Here is a 21845-nt window from a genome sequence, read left to right on the forward strand (position 1 = left end):
AAAACCCTGATTTCTCAGTTACCCAGCCCCGATCTATCCTATGAACAAAACATCAACAAAAAACCAGGCATTGCAGATTAAAAAGAAAACCCTCACCTTCGCATACTTGGGAGTTGTTTTGCCTACTTCGAAGTTGTTTCGTTGCCTCTGGGTGCTTCTGGTGCCTTCCTCGATGGTCAAGTGTGGGTTCTGACTAAAGACCTTCTCCGACAATGCTTCTCTTATCCGATTTTGTTGGGTTCCGACGGATTCAAATGTGGGTTTTGAGGGTTTTTTTGCTTCGGGACCGAGAGTGAGAGAGAGAATAAAGAGACCGAGAGAGAATAGAGAGAGTGTGTGGGAACAAATGGGAGGGGTATTTTGGGATCTAAGGTAAACAATAGGATCAAAATGAGATTTGTATAGTAATAGGATATTTTTTTACATACGATCTTCGTTTATGCATTAAAAGTCAAATTTCCCAAATAAAATCCAAACTACTTGTTGTACGTATGTTTTTATTTAATATTTATATGCTTTGCGTTGTTTTTTGTTTATTATATAATTTTTTTAAGAGTTTTATATTTTTATTTTAGAAAATTTATAAGTCATGACCTTTTGCACAATCATTCATTTTTAAAAAATAAATACTTTTATTAATTTAATTAATAATGTTCTTAATCAAATTAATATCATGTGTATATATGTTGATATTTTTAATTGTTAAGATATTTTTGTTTTAAATTTGAAATATCAAAACAATAAATCTTGAAGATAAAGGTCAGTTTATATATGATTCATTTCTTATTATAATTATTAAAAAAGTATTTATTTCTAAATATTTTATTCAAATATAAATAAAATATTTTTATTTTAAATTTGAAATGTCGAAACAATAAAAATAAATACAAATGGAAATTTTTAAAATAAATGTCAATTATATATGATTATTTATAAATAAATTTAAAAAAATTATATAGGATTATAATTATTAAAAAAATTAGTTATTTATAAATAAATTAACATATTTTAAATCTAGATAAATGTGAATTTATATATGGTTGATTTATTATAATAATTATTAGAAAATTAGTTATTAATAAATATTAAAAAAAAAGAGTTTCAGAAGAGGTATTGTCGTTATTGATGATTTTAGATATTTTGTTTTTTAATTATTTAATAATCATAAATGAAATAAAATAAAATAAAAAATGTAGAAAAATTAGAAATAGATTAGAGATTTTGACTTGAATTCTCCTTTTATTTAAAAAAAACGTGTGACATTTTCCAATTTTGATATTGTCATTTAAAATATATTTGACTATGAACTTTATAGGTATTATTTATGTTTAATAATTGAATAAATACTCGAAACCCGAGAGGATTGTAGAATTGTGTTATCATTAACATATAAATCAATCAAATTTGGAGATATGAATTGGAATTCATTGAAAATTGAAATTGAAAGAATTTAGAGAGAAGAAGAGAAAAAAAAATTAGAGTAGAGGAAAATATGAGATTAATAGAGAATGTTTAGAATATATATAAATTTACAAAGAAATATTTATCTATATTTAAAAAATAATATCTTATAAATATCTCATTTAAAATTTAAAAAATTACATTTATTATTATTATAATCTATAAAATGAATAAAAAAATTAGATTAAATGAGAAAATAGATAGAGTGGTTTGAAGAGTTTTTAGGGTGTCACATTATCTCCTTGACGCTCTCATTTATTTATATACTAGAAAACATAACCGGGTTTCGCACAGTCTTTTGTAATTATTAAAAAATATATATTTTAAAATATTTTTTGGGAGAGTGTGGGGTGGTGATTCATTTTGACCATACTCGTAGAACATGTTCTTTATATGGACACATGAAGATATTTTGACCATAATTTATTTTCATGATGGTGTTCACTGTTCCTTGTATAGCAAACCTCCTATAGGATTTTGGAAAATTCTGACAAATTAAAGTACCAAAAACAAAGTTCAAAAAACTTATTGTACATGTGCTTTTATTTATTTATTTATTATTATTATTATTATTATTATTATATGTTTTGCGTGGTTTTTTTTATAAAAAAGTCTAAATTATGTATAAGTAAATTTATATTTTGTCTAAGACTTATTTTGGCTGATTACCTGTTTGAAGCCTTTATTTTTAAAATTAACTTTTAAATCTCATGCTTTGTCAAAATGTTAAAAATTGGAATTGATAGATTGATTATTTGAACATTGTATTTTTGTCGATTGCCTGTTTTGATCCTTTATTTTTTTTAAATGAACCTTTGGACCATGTATTTGTTCAAAAGGTTCAAACTTCTTATAAATATTCAATTATATATTTATATAATTTTTGTTTTTTGTAAGGGCTCACACCTTTTTTAACATTATATTTTAGTCGATTACCCGTTGGAACCTTTATATTTAAAAATGAACTTGTGGACCTCAAGTTTTGTAAAAGGTTAAAATAGGAATAGATAGATCGATTATTTGAACACTATATTTTGGTCGATTACTCGTTTTGATTCTTTATTTTTAAAATTAACATTTTGATCATATATTTATTCAAAAGGATAAAAATTATTTATAAAAAGTCAATTATATAAATATATATAATTTATGTTTTCTATAAGGGTTCACACAATTTGGAACCTTGTACTTTAGCCGTTTACCCATTTGGACCATTTATTTTTTAAAATTAACTTGTGGACCTTGTGTTTTGTCAAAGTGTTAAAAATAAGAATATAAAGATAGATTATTTGAACCATGTATAATTTGGTTGATTACCCGTTTGAATCTTTTATGTGGAAATTACATTTTATATGGGTTTTTTTAACAAACTTTGCAAAAATATGGCTTTTTTTCAAAAAAAGTTATTTTATGAGTTTTTATAAATTTAATCACTTTTATGGGTTTTTTTACCATATTTTTGTAACAAATCCTTATTATGTCATATTTTTATTACTAATTAGAGTTTATTAAAGTAGAAGGGTAGTTATGTAAATTGCTTTTTTATTTTATTTATTATTCATTCAAAAAATTTATATTTTCAATTTTTTACATTTTGTTGTTTGTTTTTATGTTTTCTTTTTATTACTTTTTACCAAAAAAAGTTAACTTTTTCGATTTCAGTTTTACCTCCTTCTCTGTCCTTTGTCCTCTCTCCTCTCTCCTCTCCTGTCTCTCTCTGCGATTTCTTCTTCTGTTTGGCGGTTGTGGCAATTTTCAGCGTTGCCGATCTCAGCAACATCGGCGAACGAAGGATGAAGGCGAACAATGGTCTTCAAGTGCGGTGATCGGAGTCAAACAGTGGTCTCAAGGTTGGCGATCAATGGTATTTCTCCTGGCATACTAGTCCACACTCACACCACTCTTAGATCACCGCCATTATCTATTTCTCAGCCTCAGGTATGTTGTTTCCCTACTCCTCATTTTTTGTAGTGCATTTTTCTATCATATTTGAAAATACATGTTTGATCAAATTTGATTCATGTTTGAAGGTTGGGTACTGCATTTTTAGTATTTGCATGCTACATGTTTGATAAAAGTCCACAAAGAATGTGAACTTTAACTGTTAATCAAAAGCTTTGTGTTTCTGTATGTTGTGTTCTGAACTAAAGTAGTTACACTGAATTTATACACATATTTTTTATTGAGTTAGAAGTTATATCGTGTATGTTGTTTCAATGTTTTTTTTTTTTTTTTGTGTTTGTGTAGAAATGGTTCAAAAGGGAGGGGATGCTAGCCCTTCTAAGTCCACTGATCAGGCTGGACCGTCAGTAAAATTGCGACGTTCTCCTCGAAGTCCTGGGGGAGGATTGAAGCCTTGTGGATCTGTGATTATCGATGAGACTAACAATCAGGTATTTTAGTATCTTATTTTCATATTTTAATGTTGTTTTTTTTCTTAGTAGGTTGTTTAGTTTATTTATAGTTAACAAATTTTTATATGCTCAGTAACTGGTTACTATATTTTTTGTTTATTGTGCTTTTTTTATGTCTCTTTCGGTTATAGGTAACTAGTTACTTTGAGATTATTCATATTTTAACTGTGTTGTTTAATTGTTAAGGTAACTGGTTACTTTAGTAAGTAATTGGTTCATTTTTTAGAGTGTCTGTTTTTAATGATGCTAAGTGATCATTTATTTGTGATTTTTAAGTGTTCTTGTTTCTATATTTGATATGTTTTTTCTTTGTATAGGTTGTATGCTTTCTTCATGTGTTGTGTAATTTTATAGGTAACTGGTTACTTTTGGTATGTAATTGGTATCTTTTGTGAGTTTTGTTTATGATGATTGCAAGTAATCACTTAAAGTTTGATTTTAGTTGTTGTTGTTTTATAGTTGTTTTTTTCTTGCCTTGTATAGGTTGTAATGTAGCTTGATAAGTCTACATGTAACTCTGGTTACCCTACTAGAGGATGCATTTTCATGTGTTGTTTAATGTTCAAGGTAAGTGGTTACTTTTTGGATGTAACTGTGTTTTTTTTTGTTTGTTTGTGATTGTCTGTTTCTAATTCTGATGCATAATCATTTTTATTTGTGATTTTTAAGTGTCCTTGTTTTAATTTTGATTTGTTTTTGTATTTTATATGTTGTAATGTAGCTGACTTTTAAAGTAACTGGTTTCCTTAGATGTGTATGGTTTTTTAATGTTGTAGTTATTATTTATTTTGATTTTCCTTTTTGTGGTAATTATGTTCTATTTTATTCAGGTTGTGCATTATATGGTCAAACCAGAGTTTCGATTTGGAAGTAAGGTTCAACAATGGAATAAACAAGAGGTTATAGCTGATTTGAAAAAAGTTATCACCAATAAGCAGAAGGTTATGTTTAGAAGAACTCCTTTTGGTCATTTTTTGGATTTGCCAAGTACGGCATGGCAAGCACAGCTTGTGCATAGTGTTTTAATGATGGAAGTTCATTAGGAAAAAGAAGAATTTGAGTTTTGGTTTAAGCTTGGTGATAAGGTAGTGAGGTTTTCTATTAGTGAGTTTGGATTAATTACTAGGCTAGATTGTGCTAGTAGTGTTGATTTAAGTATGTCTGCTGATGGTAAAAAAGGTCTTAGGAAATATTTTTTCCCTGGTGTTAAAGTTAGCAAAAATAAAGTTAGTAATCTTTTTAATTCAGAGAATTTTAATGCTATGGAGGATGACCTTGTTGTGAAGTTGGGGATTGTGCACTTTTTGGCTGGTTTTTTGTTTGGGACCCAGAATGAGACAAGGGCAGACAACAAGTTTTTTGGTATGGTTGATTGTGAGCTTTCCAAATTGAAAAAGTTTGCATTTGGCAAACTTTTATGGCAAAGAACTAGGTGTTATATGCGCTCAGCTTTAAAAGAGATGAATGCTCTTTATATGAAGATTCCTAGAAAAGCATATGGGTCTCTTAATAATCGGAGTTACAAGTGTTTTGGTTTACCTCTTGCATTTCTTATATGGATTTACGAGACATTTCCAATTCGTTCATCGTTTTTATGTTGGAGGATTGGCTCTTCATTTCCAAGGATATTGAATTGGCATAGCAAGGATAATGTGAGTTATCGAGAAGTTCTTGAGAAAGTCTTTATAGATGAAAAGGTAATTTTTTCCTCTTTTGTTTTGTGTTGTATTTTTGTATCTATTATGTTTGTTTTATATTAGTAAGTAATTGGTTACTTGTCATTTTTATAGTTTTTTTTTTAAATTTCATATTTAATTATTGAAGCATTTTGTTGCTATTTATGTTCTTTTTATTTGATTCTCTTTGTTCTTTTTAATTTAATGCAGTTCAATGGCAATATTGTCGTTCCTAATGCGGAGGAAAAGAAATTGGGTATTTTGAAAAATTTATCATTTGAAAGTGTATTCTGCCCAGCACCACCACCTATAGATGAGGACATCCCACTATCGGAGATGCATTTGTTGAGGCTTGGACTTTTTCTTCCAAAGAAGTGTTTGGAGGTTTGTTTTTGTTTTTTTTCATCGTTTCTTTTTTTTTTAAACACTTTGTATGTGTGATTATGTTTTAATGTTTTTGTCATCTTGTTTAATTTTATGTAGGTTCATTATAACAAGGGGTTCCAAGATCAAATCAAGGAGTTACATGTAAAGCTGACTGAAGCCCAAGCTTCCCAAAATTTGCTTATTGGTGAAGTTGGTTCTTTGAAGAAAATTTTTGAAGATGATTTTGCTACAGCGATCAGTTTGCTTGTAGAAATTAAGTCTACCGTGCCTGTCAAAACTGATGGTGGAGATTTAGATTCTCAAAATCAAATAGACCTTGACCATGTTTCTCAGGTAACAAGTTGCTTGTGTAATTGTCTTTTCATATAATATTTGTTGTCTATCTTGTTTAAATATTTTATTGTTTTCTTTAGGATTATTTTGATGATGTTTGTGTGGGAGGGTACCAAGATGTTGAAGTTGGTGAAAAGTTAGGGGCTGATTTGGAGCATTCTGTGAAGATTGCTCCAGATTTTGTTACTCCTGTTAAGGTATATTGTTTTAATCATATATTGTATAAGGAAGTAGTTTGCTTTTTATATTTGTTATAAATTATATGTCCTCTTTTGTTTTTGTAGAGTCAATCTAAAGAAGCCCCATTGCTATGCTCGACTTCTTCTACTCCTACATTTCATGTGTCAAATGAAATGTGGAATGTTATAAATGAGTCTGCTGAGAGACCATTAAAAGATAGCAGTTATGTGGAGGATAAAAGCAATTGGTCGATTGTTGTTTATGATTCTTTAAGGGTAGCTGATCTTGTGGCTATTTTGCCTAAGAAAAGAGAGGGGAAGCCGAGTGTTGTGGTGAAGTCTCCTTTCATGACAAAGTTTGGGTCTTCTGAAGATGAAGCTAAACAAAAAAGAAAGAAGACTGTATTGGATAATATATGTCCTTTTTCTAATGATCTTAGTCATAATCACACTGAAAAACAAGCTTCTGAGTTTCATAGTTGGATTGAAACTAAAGTCAAGCACAATAACAAGTATGTACAATTTTTTTTTTTTAATTTTGGCTTTGTTGAAATTGTTTGTTTGATTTTCTAAAAATTGTTTGGCTTATTTTTTATTTTAGGTTTATGAAATAGGATGATAACAAGGTTGAGCCATCAATTGATTTCACTTTCATTTTTATTTTTATTGATGAGAAGACTTGGTTCTACCGTTTGTATTATCCTAGGCAGTTTGTTGATTCATCTGTGAGTTTCTTTCTTTTTATGTTGTGTTCATCATTTTTCAATTATTTTTTTTTAAATTACATTGATGTACTTCAATTCTATAATATGTTGTGATGGGGTAACTAGTTCCCACAGTCATTTTTTGTGTTTCAATGATATGTGTAACTAGTTACCCAAATGTATAATTTTGATGTTTAGCTGATGGTAACTTGTTACCCAAAATTTATAATTTGTTGTGTAGGTAATGGGAACTGGTTACCCTTTGTTTTTCAAATATGTTATGTTGTAAGTGGTAACAAGTTTCTTCATAGTTTGTCTTATAAGTATTTATTTTTTAAAATGCAGCATATTGATGTCATGATGTATTATTTGAGGATAAATGTTAAGTTGTCCAAAGGTTTGAAGAGGAGAGTCTCTACTGCTGATAGTTGTTTTGGCCAAAATATTGTGTTCATGTATGAGAAGTTTAAGAAATCAGCCACTGGTACATTTAACATTGATGATAGTTGTGTTCCTTTGAAGATTATGAGGGCGTAGCCATTGTTTTGCAGCACTCACTAGAATCTACTTGATCATGTTCTTATGCCTGTTAATGTGAAGGATCTCGCTCATTGGCTTTTGCTACATTTTGACATAAAGAGGAGGTTGCTCATTGTTTATGATTCCATGTCGGGGGCGAGGCATGAAAATTTGAGTTTACCTGTAATTGAAGCATTTGCTGTAATTCTTCCTCTTCTATTGGAAAAGATTGGTTTTTATGATCGTCCTGATATAAATATTGATCTTAGTCCTTATGATGTCGCTGAGAATGATGCTTTGCAATTGACTATTGTTAGAGGCATTACTGAACAAGTTGAGTGGTGAGTTTTTTTTTTTTAAGTTCTTTATCTTGTTTGTTTCTGGTTTTGTTTTTATGTTATTAGTTTTTGTATGTGTTTGTAAAATTGCAGCGACTGTGGGGGTTTTTACAACGTATTTTGCCGAACAATTAATTCTTTGAAAGGAAAATGAGATGCCAAAAGAACTTGATGCTCAATTGCTTCGCCAATACATTGCTGCTAGCTTGTATTTTCATGGGAAGAAGAAACAAGAAGATGGATACTTGACTAGCGATGAGTTTAGTGAGAAGCTTTTGGATAGGAGGTAGAAGAGGAGGAAGACTGCTGCATAGGTTTTGTAACACCCTAAATTCTAGCTATAATTGTAGAAATAAAGATATTGAAAAATAAATGTAATAAATCGTAAAATGTGTTGGGTCCTCATGTTATATACAAAGTGGTAACTGGTTACCTTTGGTAACCAATTACCCAGAATGTTATGTTTAATTTTTGAAAAACATATTTTTCGGGTGTTGGTGGCATAAATATATAACAAACAACAAAAAAACCAACAATTTATTCTAAAATGAATTTTATATGCTTGTGTAATCATTCAATGTATTTGAATTGTTAACAGACTTATAGTAATACTCAATAACAATTTATGAAAATGAAAGTCACTCCTTTAATGAATAAAGGTATGATAGGGTTGTTTTGTTGTAATATATCAAGCTATGTCTTTTGTTTTTATTTTTTTTGCTTGTTTGCCTTGTCATTTGGTGGATTCCTGCAAGTCTTCGTGTTATGTCCTGGTTGCCCACATTTCCCACAGGTGATTATTATTTTTGGTTCCCCTCTTGATCTTATTCTTTTCTTCTTTGGTCTTCCTGCAGGGATTGTTGCCTTTGGAGGGAACACCACTATGTCTAAGTGTTGTGGAAGATTCCATTCATCTTTATGGGGCAAAGGTTGAACATTTTCTTCATACAATGCTTCTAGCATTTCTGTTTTGTAAAACTTTGCAAAGTAATCATACACTCCCAAGTTTCTCTTTGCAATTACAGCTACTGCATGCCCACAAGGCATTTCACCTTCTTGAAACCTATTACAAGTACATGTTCTATTGTGTATATCTACTGTGAAATTGGTCCCATTTTCATCACGAACTTGATATTATATTGGGTTGAAGGGCAAGACCTGAAAATATTTTTGTCATGAATTAGAATTAAATAATAAACATTTTATATACAATTAACGTTGAAGGTAACTTGTTCCCCCTCTGTGTAGTTTATTGTTTTTTTTTTCTTGTTATGCAAGGTAACTGGTTACCATCCACTGACAAATTAAAGAATAGTAAGAATAGGTTTAGTTACATACCTCATACTTCATTTTCGAAACAATGCCATGTCTCAACTCATTTGCTATTGTTGTAGAGACTTTTGTGAATGTTTCGTTTGCATTATTTGAGTTGTTCCAAACCCACGTTTGAACCAAACTTCTAAGGCATTCAACCAAGATATCAATAGGGATATTTTTTGCATCTTTTAGTTCAGCGTTGAGCGATTCTTCAATGTTGGATGTCATCATGGTGTATGTAACGCCCTACTACCCAGGGACCGTTACGGTGTGCATTTTAAACAGTGCTAAACTCACTAATCGAGTCATTTGACCATAATCGTGTAATTAAGTATGATTAGCAGTTTAGGATTAAAATTTTTGGTTAAAATATAATGTTTAACTAAAACGTTTACTGTATACATTGGGGTCCCAAAAATATAATTCAAAGGTTAATTACAACAAAAGATTTACAACCAGCCGACCTAAGCGGCAAAATAGGGTTTAACCCTACTTCCTCTTTAAACCATCGGCCGTGGCGGTCGAGCAGCCGCATATGTACACATCGTCACCTAAGCTCTCCAACTCAAGGATGGTTCAGCTTTCTTTTGCCTTTACCTGCACCACATAGCACCCGTGAGCCGAAGCTCAGCAAGAAAACTCAATATGCTCATGAACAGTAATAACATGTTACTAAATCACAATAGGCATGCCTAGCAATTATAGCCCTATTCATGCGTGCAAATAAGTCCAGATAATGATGGTGGATCCTGCCCTCCTGTATGGATGACTATCAAGTCATTCCTAATCAGATGAGTGATTAACACTTTGAGGTTCTGATAACCATCCTGGGGCCTGTAGCCCTAATCAGATGAGTGATTAACACTTGAGATTCTGATAATCATGCTGGGGCGTGTGGCCCTAATAAGATAAGTGATTAACACTTGAGATTCTGATAATCATGCTGGGGCTTATAGTCCAAATCAGATGAGTGATTAAAACTTTGAGGTTCTGATAACCATGTTGGGGCTTGTAGCCCTAATCAAATGAATGATTAACACTTTGAGATTCTGATAATCATGATGGGGCTCGTAGCCCATGACCATGTGACGATGCACTCACCTGGGCCTTGTGGCCCTAGCTCTAAGTAACTAGCCATTAGACTAGACAAGCGCTTTTAATTTTCATCGAACTTGAGGTTAGTCAAGCATTAATGTTCACGATGATTCATTCAATGCTTATGTCGATTAGATTTAATGTTTTCGGCTTGCGTTAAACATGCTAATGCTGTTCTTGACTCGTAAGCCAATACCATACAACCAGTGCTCAATACTACTACCGAACTTGACTAATGAGTCACAGCTTCACAGTTAGTACTGATACCATTGCCAATTCCTGACTCATAGGTCAGCGCCACTCACAAGTAAGCAATGCAACCAAGCATATATCATATGTCAAATATCCAAATGTAGGGCATTCAGCATGCTTACTTAATAGTCGCTAGCATAATTATGATCACGCACATTTACAGAGACTCAAGCTCTGATCAATCTCATATTCAATATTCATAGCATGCCCTAAACATATGTATCTCATGCATCACATACTAGGTGTAGTTTTCTTACCTTTGGTCCAAGCACAGGCTACCAATAAACGAACCACAAGCACGATCCTGTTTCCCAGCCCCTAGCGATAACCTAGTCACAACCATAATATAAAACTTCATCAAAATGAGTAAATAAATACTTCCAGACCCAACCTAAGCCTTCGCGACGTCGAATCTCACTCAACTGGGTAGTAGGATCGATCCCAGGCCCTTAGAGTTAAGTTCCCATGACTAAAAACCAAATCTAGGCAAAACTGCCCTCTAGCGCCGCGACTTCACACCAAACCTGTGCCGCGGCCCGCCTCCAAACAGAGGTCGAACCCATCTCTGCATGTTCCTAGTGCTACGATGCGCCACCTTGTGTCGCGGCCCTAACTGCCCATCAGCAACCTTCACCTTCTTCGTCAAACCTGGGCTGCGACACCCAAGAACAAGGCTGCGGCTTGACCACGAACCCAACCAAAAACCTCATTTTCTTCATTGAAAAACCTTCCAAAAACCAACCCAAAAATATCCAAATCCCAAAATCAAAGTTCCCCAACATCCCCATGATCCAAAACCAACAAAACCTAAGCTTCAATTCATTCAAAAACTCATCAAAACACAAAATCCAATTCAAGCTTAAAATTTTTTAAAAACTTGGACTACCTCCGATTAAGTTCTTTCCCAACTAAATCCTCCGGCTAATAAGCAGCTTCTAATCTTCCCTAGAATCGCTATGCCTCAATCCTCGCTTGAATCTGAGTCCTAAAACTCAAATTTCTTTAAAAAAAATGTGATCAGGTGTCGAAAATGGAACAAAGAGAAATAATTATAAGAATACTTACATTATACGCAGCAGAATGAATGAGTCATTTCTTCAGTTTCTTTAACCCTTGTATCATTTCTGTCGCAGAGTATTACCAAGAAACTGAACCGATCTTCAATTTTCTTCACAACCTTCCAAAGTATTCTTAGAATCACCTAGACTAGAGTGGACAATTCTCAACATATGAGATAGATACAGAGAGAATAAGAGAAAAGAACAATGAGGCTTAGAAAAGGACTTATGCTTAGAGAGAATATAAAACCTATCAGAAACTTGTGTTTTAGAAATCTGGTCTTGACTTATGTTTTCAACTCCCTCTTAGCATTCCCTTTATAGACTCAATTAGGTCATTTATTTAATTAAAAAATCAATAAAATAATTGCCAATTATCAGCCCTATGTTGAAATTATCATGAGTTTTAGGGTCGCGAAATTTCTCATTTGATTATAAGCCCATTGGACTTAAAATCAAGGCCTGTATAATTTTCTATTGATTTTATTAATTAAATAATTATTTAAATCATTTATCAAATTAATTATTTATAATTTGAACCTTGATTTAAACTTATTTATTAATTTAGATATCAATTTATCTTAATTAATAAATCTGCATTAATTTCTCTTTTCTTCTCTAAATTGTATAACTCTATGAAACTATCCAAAATTGACTTTGTCAACTTTGATAATTCTAATTGATAATTAAATCAATTAATTGAGACTATCTAGATGATTTTATCCAAGGTACAGTGGGGACCATGGGCCTATGAAATCAAGCTCCAATAAGTTATCATAAATCTAACAAATAAATTTACAAACTTATTAAATTATTGTGACTCCACTAAAGACTCGGAATTGCACTCTTGAATTCATAGAACGCTCTATAACAAATAGAGATACGCTATTAATTATCCATTGTTACAACCATAATTGTCACTCAATCCTTTATAGATGGCCTACAATGAGATGAGATTAAAATACCGTTTTACCCATCATTGTATTTTATCCTTAAAACATTTAATTCCTTTTAAATGATATTTTAGTAAACTAATATTAATTACTAAAATGAGATCTCTATCATTTAGCACCTTAAACCAAACTAAAAGGAAACCATCGTTTCACTTCTTCATCAGAAGCTATAGATGTTCATATCTATGATTAACACTTCACTCAATTATACTATCGAGTTCCCAAGATGTAAGTATGGGCTAGTTCGTAGGGTAAGCTGGTAACGAACAAGTCAAAGAACTCAAATAATACAATCAGTTAGAATACTAACCACTCAGAATTAAGATTGAATTGACCTATAGTCAACTATATGATATGACTAGAATGGATAATAACGGTATGTTTACTTATCCTATCTATTGTCAATATCACTCCAGTCTACATCTGATCTTATCTACTTTGCTAATGTTCTGGAAAGAACATAACACTACAATGTGTAAGTAGATCATATCGTAGATTGGCAAGTCAGTGTAAATCATGTGCACTGACTAATCTTAGGACTAACTTATTTTGAATATATAATCATATTTATATTCCACTGTGATTACGTCACTATAAATACGATTAGCTATATGCTTGGGATTTAATAGAAGTTTATATTAAACAAATAATCATGAAAATAAAACATGTGAGCAAAGAGATTGACCAACTCAAAAAATGATTTCTATTATTTTGTTGATAATAAATGAGATTACAAAGAAATTGAGTTTTAATTAGGGCATAAAACCCCAACAATCATGAACTTCATCATTATCATTATAATCGATAAAATAGCTATGAAATATTTATGAAATTAATGGTTCCATAATATGTAGAATAATTAGGAATTTAATAGATTTGAAGTTGAAGAAAATTAGAGTAAAATAGGTTTCGGTAGAGCAAGATTTTACAAACCTTTGTTTCTTGGATGCTTTGGACACCGCAGAAGCAAGTCCACGGAGGTGCACGTCGCCGGAGGTGCTAAAGAGTGCACCAAAACAAATCGGATATTGCTGGAGGTGTTTCAATCTGAGTTGGCTGGGGGTTACCGCTTTATGCTAGAATTTTTTTTTATCTGTTCTTCTTGATCGTATCTTGATGGATGTTGCCATAGGTGGAAGTGGTAGCCAGAGTTTGGGTAGTGTGGTTGAAGAATCGATTTGTTAGACAAAATTTTTGACCGAATGAAGGTAGCCTTTTTAGGTCATATAGTGTCTAAAGATGGAGTGGAAGTGGATCCTACAAAAATCGAAGTTATAAGGGATTGGCCAAAACCTAAGAACACAACAGAAGTAAGAAGCTTCTTGGGATTGGCTGGATATTATAGGAGGTTTGTTGAGGGATTCTCAAAGATAGCCACACCCTTAACAAATTTGATATGGAAGCAGCAAAAGTTTGTTTGGAATGACAGATGTGAGGAGAGTTTCCAAACATTGAAGGATAAATTAATATCTGCGCCAGTGCTATGTGTACCCACCAGTAAGGATAAGTTTGTGGTATATTGTGATGCATCCAAACAGGGTTTGGGGTGCGTGTTAATGCAAAATGAAAAGGTAGTAGCCTATGCCTCAAGATAGTTGAAGGAGTACGAGCAGAGGTACCCCACTCATGATCTTGAGCTAGCAGTGGTGGTTTTCGCGTTAAATATTTGGAGGCACTATCTATATGGAGAGAAGTGTGAAATCTACATGGACCACAAGAGCTTGAAGTACTTTTTCACCCAGAAGATATTGAATATGAGGCAGAGGAGATGGCTGGAACTTGTGAAGGATTACGACTGCAAGATTTTATATCACCCTGGTAAAGCCAATGTTGTGGCAGACGCTTTAAGTAGACGAAGTTATGGAAATATGTCTAACTTAAAAGGTATAGAATGGACATTACAGCAGGAGATTGTAAAAGCTGGAATCGAATTGGTAACAGGAAGTTTGGAAAATCTCACATTTCAGTAAACTCTATTGGAACAGATTAAAGGAAAACAAGGTGAAGATGATGCCTTGCTCAAGCAGATGGATTTGCTACAAGATAACAAGGATGGGGAGTTCTCAATGTCAAAAGGGGGCTTGCTTTGTTATAAAGCACTTATGTGTGTGCCAAATGATGATAATATTAAGTGGTGTATAATGCAGGAAGTGCATACTACGCCCTATTCGTTACATCCAGGGTCTACCAAGATGTATAATGATTTGAAAACTATGTACTGGTGGCCAGGAATGAAGAAAGATGTAGCGGAATATGTAGCCAAGTGCCTTACTTGTCGGCAAGTGAAAGCAGAACATCAAAGACCTGTTGGACCACTCCAACTGCTAGAAATTCCCGAATGGAAATGGGATGATAAAGCTATGGATTTTGTAGTGGGGTTACCCAAAACGACAAAGCAGTACGATTCAGTTTGGGTCGTAATTGATAGACTCACCAAGTCAGCGCATTTTCTACCTGTACAAACCACATACACAACTGAGAATTATGTAGAGTTATATGTCAGAGAAATAGTACGACTACATGAGGTACCCAAGATGATAGTGCCAGATAGAGGCTCTATTTTTATGTCAAAGTTTTGGGAAAGTATGCAACGTGTAATGGGTACACATCTTAAGTTGAGTACGGCATTTCATCCCCAGACAGATGGACAGTCGGAACGCACAATACAGATTTTAGAAGACATGTTGAGAGCCTGCACTTTGGACTTCACAAGGTCTTGGAGTAAATATCTACCGTTGATAGAGTTCTTTTATAATAATAGCTACCAGTCTACTATAGGGATGGCACCCTATGAGATGTTGTACGAACGAAAATGTAGATCACCTTTACACTGGGATGAGGTTGGTGAAAGGCGATACTTAGGCCCGGAAGCAGTAAGAGAGGCCAGTGAAGCGATAGAAAAGATTAGGAAGCGAATGATAACTGCTCAGAGTTGACAAAAGAGCTATCACTACAAGAAAAAAACAATATTCATAACACTTAAAAACTGCTAACCAGGAGTATTGATAACGCTTCTGAAAATGCTAACATAGCCCCTGTTATTAAAAGTCCTGTCTTTTCTATAACAGTATTCGAATGTTATGTTCGATGTTATCTTAAACTATTCAATAACACATTTTTAGTTGCTATAATATTCAAATAATAACATTTAGTTAGATTATTTGATTATAAATTTGGAGTTTAATCTTATACTTTATGCATAACACTTTTCCACTGTTACATTTAATTATTTTTATAGTATTTTTAGTTTGTTATATTATATAAATCATAACGATTTGTTATGCTTATAATATATTTCTAAATCATAACATATTAAAAGTCTAGTGATAAAATTTTGTTACTTTAGTGTGGATAATATATTTTAAATTTTATTTTGATAAGTATACTTATAAGGTTTTTTTTTAATTAAAAGATTTTCATTATTGTATTTTGATAAAAAAAAATCAAAATTAATCATAAAATGTAATTCTCAATAGATTGATAAACCACAAGTATTACATTAAACAATAACTAATTCAAACCATGAATATGTCTACTTCATGAGATCTTAGTTCTAACTTAAATTTGAAAGCATAACATAATAAAGTTTTATAATCTTGAACATCTTTTACTTTCAAAATGAAAAACAGAAACATTACAAGATACACAAAAGTAAAGCATGCATGAAACATGCTCCATCCTTCAATTCATCATCCAACCAAGTACTTGCTGCTGAAGTTGTTTGTTGCCATCTGAAGCTCTCTAAATTGAAATCTCCTCAGGTTTCCAAGGCAAACCTCCTCATGATGTTGCTCTGAAATTTTTTAAAGCCTACAACTGTTAATCTCTTCTTATTGTCAAAAAATTTAACTCTGCAATGAAACATATATGAAAAGAAAAAAGCAATGAAACCCAACACTACTTAAGTAAGTAATGTTAGATTAAACAAAAATATGTACAGTATAAACCATAACAAAGCAGCTTTGCAAGATATGAAACATATATGAAATAGTCATGTTCATTAGTGTAAAACTAAACCCAAATTCTCTTCTGAACTAGTTAGTAATGAGGTCAAAATTAGTAAAGAAGGTGAAAATCGCTTTATGAGTTCAAATGGCTAAGAGCTTAAGGAGCTACTCTAATTCTTAACAGTCCTTACATTTTCATGGCCAATATGGCATAGGAGTTCAATATCTTCCTCAATTTAGTTGAAGCAACTGCTTATGAGCAAATAAAAAGAAAAGGCCAGTTAAGCAGTGGCTAGACATGGTTTACATTGTATCAATTAAATGGAATAATTACATATGATCAACACTTAAATCTCATCAATAATGAATACATTAATATATACCCAATAATAGAAAATAACAAGAAATCAAATGCACAAAGTAAGATATTGAGATCATTTCAATCTATCTAATCCCCGTCTTCATATATTTCAATGATAAGAAAAAAAAATTACAACTTTATACCCAACTTGTTTCCTTCTAATTTATCATTCAGAAATGATTATTTCCCTGTCTTTTATTTCTGTTTTGATGGAGTTTTCCTTCTTTACTTGTATTTTTCTTAAGTAATAATGCAGGTAGTTTTGTTTCAAAAAAAAAACAAATTATGTTGCACCAATTTGTAAACAATATATTCTGAAGATCATCTGAAACTCAATAAAAAAAGGTATATGACATAGTATTTTTTTAGCGACTAACCATTTCAATGTCAGAAAAATCTGGGCTGCCCAGTGTTAGGCTCCTGAAATTCTCCTCACACCAATGCTCCACATACATCACAGAAGTGAAGTAGGAGCCAAGAATCTATACACACATGTTAATGAAATTAACACATGCCTACAGCCAAACAAGGTCAAAAGGCCACTAGAAGTACAGGAAGCATTGTGCCAGATCCATATATATGTAGTATTGAAAAAGAAAGATTCACTAATAATATTACTTAATGTGTTTTTATTAATTGCTGTACATAGTATTACTCATTATTATAAATATGCCTTAGTTTCTTGATCTTGTACTAGTTACCTGTTGGTGTCTATAGCCCTTGTTCTAACCCCAACTTTAAAGCCAACTTTAAAGCTAGATATAAGCCACAGAGAGGCCTTTAGTGCTGCTGCAAAGAATGTGAGACACCATTCAGGATTCCTTAATTATAATATACTTAATAAGCTAGCTATAGCAAATAAAAACACTTAGTGACACTATAATAAATAAGAGTTCAAGCAAATGTTTTGCAACTGTTAATGAGACAAGAAAACAACAACAGAACAAAAACCTGAACACCAGGATGTGTCTCATGCATGAACTCAAACAATTTGTTCACAACAGTTTTTAGGAACTTCCAGTGAGCTCTTAGAAACCCCGGGTACTGTCCAACAACATACCTGCAGAAAGAGAGGAGGATTATGTACAAGATTTCAAAAAAGTACTGGTTGTATACCTCCAACCAAGTTTCTCATAGTTCTCAAATTTACTCAATTAAAGTACTGTTTCTTATGCATTTGATGATGCAAACACATTATCAAGAAACATGTATAACATTTTAATAAATAAATAAATAATTTTAAAAAGAAAAAACCTATTCAAACCCACATATTTTCCCAAATGAGAGGGGCATGTAATAGTGATCTCTAGGTTCTACATCAAGATCCCTAACACCACATGACAGATGCATGGACATTGCCCTCACAAACTCATAACAATATGTGGTGCAACTAACATTTACAAGGAGATAAAGTACAAGCTTACACTGACACATGTGACTATCTTTGATCAGAATAAACGTTTTTTTGTAGTCAAAACAGAAATGCCAAGTAAACTATTATCACAACTAGGGAGGTGGGACGTAGACAATATCTCAAGAAGTAAATGATGAGTTTATAGTTGAATCAGAAAGTATAAGCAGTGACCACAAATAGAAAATGAGTAGAAATAACATTTATAAGGTAAGTTAAAAATGTACCTGTTCTTCCATCATCGAACCAGATATAGACCCTATTGCCCAACATAATGTGTTTAAGTTGTTCCAATTCCAATCCTCGCCACTTAATTGTTTGCTTAGCTTCTTTAGCATCTGCATCATACAAGAAGAATAGACAGCATAAGATAGAATTTATAATGAAAATAATATATAACACAATCAAATGACACATTTTCTTTGCAAGTGTCTGACAAGATAGAAACAAGGTGTTCCATTATAATTATACATGCAGAAAATAATTTCAATTGAATGGCCAATAAAAGAAATTCCCCACTCATATTTTTCCTCAAACTATTCACTATCAGCAGCCCCCAAGCTGCAGCCACATGACTTGAAAGAAATTTCCACTCAAAATAGGTCACATCATAACAGAAATATTATTAGACATAAATATAAATAAAAACTATAACTAACACAAGCTTGTACTAACTTTGGTACAAATAGAAAACATGAAAAATATTTCAATACATTTACTACTTTATTTTCCATAAACCCATACCAGCTTTTCCGTGTCCTCATGATCAAGATGTGACAAATATATCAAAGTCTCCCTCATTATCTGCAACAATAATAGACCATAGAAATTTGGTTAAGGAAAGTTGCCACAATAAATAAGAGTTCAAGCAATTTTATACCTTAATTCCCTTTATTACACCCTCAAGAGTAATAACCTGTAACAGAGACAAAAAAAATAAGTCTAGATTAATAAAAAAAATATTTTGCAACTGTTAATGAGAACACAAAACAGTAGCACCACCAAATTGCATTATTTAACTTTTTTATTTCTGTATTAGTAATTTATTTCCCTTTTGTAGAATAAATAAAAGAGATCATGTTGGACTTCACATTAATCAATATCTGAAACCAAAGTTAAAAATAATCACCTCAATTAAAGTAAGTCCAAATGGCTCAATGAAGGCTGGATTTATGAAAACACCCTACCAAAACAGAGATACTCAAATCAGGTTGAAAAACATACCTCCTAGATAAAAGAAGTGATAGATTTCAGGGACACATGCACACATATGATATGTACCTTTGTTTTTGCTGCTAGACAATAGATTTCAGGGACATCAGATTGCTTATGACGTTTAGGATATGCAACTTGACTATATAGATCATATTTTTCAATCAACTTAAGAATTGAAAGAAGCACAGAGCTATTTGTGCTAGGCATTTCGTCAATATTGTCACGGTTTCCCATTATTAGCGCCTGTATCAATATGAAAACAAAAAGTGAGATTGCTAGGAAGTCATGTAAAACTATTGTATTTAAAGAAGAAGTTATGTAACAGGAAACAAAAATTCTAAAAATTACACACGATATAGATAACAAGAAACCATTAAACCAGTAGCTTGTATGCCATTACACAAGTTCAAATTATAAGAATAAATAAAAGTGAGATCAAGAAAAAGCTCAATATGGAATATAGTAATATTTTCTAGTTATAAATTAAAACAGATAAGCTTGTAAAACCATATAAAAAACAAGTTCAAATGGTAAATTAGTCATTGAACACTAACCGATGCCCCGGCCAAAATGCTGTTGGATTTCTTACTCCAAGGGAAAATCGTTCAACTTCAGACCATATAAATGAACAACCATGTTACAATATCCATAATATTGATTAGTTTTTATCAAACAATGTCAAGGATGAAAAGAATTGAGATCTCACCAAAACCAATGAGATTGCCATATTTTTGAACAACACGAGTTATGCTCAAAGCTTTCTCTTTTCCAATCCCTAACTGCAGTCACCATCAAGATTAGAATACATTATTAATGTAATAGAAGTTGAAACCAACCAGAACTAACCATTGAACAAACATCATCAGATGCCCCAGATTGCTTGAAAAGCTTTCCAAAATAAAATGGTATCAAGTCACTAATGCACACTCCCCTAATAACTATACAGTGTCAGATTGATTTTTCAATATAAGAATATCACCTAAAATGGTAATGGCTAAAGAGCTACAAGTGAAAAGCTTCATCAAACATGTTTAATAAAAATAACTAATTGAATTAGGAAGCTAACCAGTACACCCAAAAAATCGTCAATGTTATGTATCCAGCATTCCTAGAAAAGGACTCAGCAAGAGACTTCCATGACTCATCCAAAGTTAGCATCCTTGCTTTAGATATGCCAACCTAAATCATTTACTATAAATAAGAATTTAGGCATACAATGGAACCATGAAACACACAAATTTTACTAAAAGGAGCAAGAAAATTTCTTGAGCTTGTGAAACAGAAGTACCAGAACAGAAGACAGACCCAGATATTTAAAGCTTCTTCACTGATGAAAAGACCACAAGCAGTAGCCATAAGCAGCCAAAAGTAAATCCACCTACAATGAGATTAAAGTGAGATTAACCCCATATTTCAAAAGTGCAAGACTTAGTGAGGTGCCAGGTTTCTATTGCTTCTGTGTTGTGCCCAGTCTGTGAGCAGGTGGAGGAATTGCATCAGCACCTTTTCTTTGATTGCTGGTTTTCCCAGCAAGTTTGGGCTCTGCTCAAAGGGTGGCTGGGTTCTGGTATTTGGCCTCTTCAGTATGTTGGCTGGAAAGAGTGGTTAGATAGGAAGCCTAAGAGTTTTCTGCACAGCTTTTCTATTGCTGTTTTGGCTGCTGCGGTTTATGGTGTGTGGTTTAATAGGAACTCTTGCATTTTTTCTGTCTGTTCCTATACTCCTTTGTATATAGTGAGGTTGATTAAGCAGGCTGTGAAGTATAGATTGAATGGTAGGCTGAGTCAAAAAGTCCTAAGGCAGAATTGTTCTCTAGCTGCTCTTATTAAATGTCTATAATCTGTTAGCCTTTTGAGTTGGTTTTGAACTGGTTGTATTTATTTGTTTTGGTGCAATATATTCCTTTTTTCATCAAAAAAAAACAAAAAAAACTTGACACATGATTTTTAACAACTTCAATTAGTGCCTGAACAAATCAATATATGGGAATGAGCATACATAAGATGCAAAAATAATTATATAAATATGACTCATTGAGATTCATCCATACTTATTAAGATACATAGTAGGGATTTTGATTCCAAACAAGAACAAACAGTGACTATTTAAGAAAAATGCTCAACCTGAAGCTAAGAACACACATGTATGTATATATAAATCATCCAACTAATCCCCAACAACCCATAAATCATTTACTTGTATTAAAGCTGTTTGTTGAAGTAAGA

The 21845-nt window shown here is 32.3% G+C and overlaps 1 protein-coding gene across 1 annotated transcript; it reads right to left on the reverse strand.

Annotated features, from left to right (window-relative positions):
* Nucleotides 1-8719: 8719 nt before the first annotated feature.
* On the reverse strand, nucleotides 8720-9559 carry LOC133795812 (uncharacterized). The gene is made up of 2 exons (XM_062233269.1): nucleotides 9357-9559; nucleotides 8720-9074 (listed from the first exon to the last, which is right to left on the reverse strand). Exons 1-2 carry the CDS (start codon nucleotides 9557-9559, stop codon nucleotides 8720-8722), a joined length of 558 nt encoding a protein of 185 aa, XP_062089253.1.
* Between the last annotated feature and the right edge of the window lie 12286 nt (nucleotides 9560-21845).

The sequence above is a fragment of the Humulus lupulus genome, chromosome 8 (genome assembly GCF_963169125.1).
Source record: "Humulus lupulus chromosome 8, drHumLupu1.1, whole genome shotgun sequence".
Classification (NCBI taxonomy): domain Eukaryota; kingdom Viridiplantae; phylum Streptophyta; class Magnoliopsida; order Rosales; family Cannabaceae; genus Humulus; species Humulus lupulus.

What these genes read in the sequence shown, in the direction of transcription:
- LOC133795812 (XM_062233269.1), bottom strand. Translation starts at nt 9,559, where the DNA reads ATGATGACATCCAACATTGAAGAATCGCTCAACGCTGAACTAAAAGAT. An exon ending in GGCATTGTTTCGAAAATGAA is followed by an intron (nt 9,075 to 9,356) that starts GTATGAGGTATG and finishes TACTTGTAATAG; the next exon opens with GTTTCAAGAAGGTGAAATGC.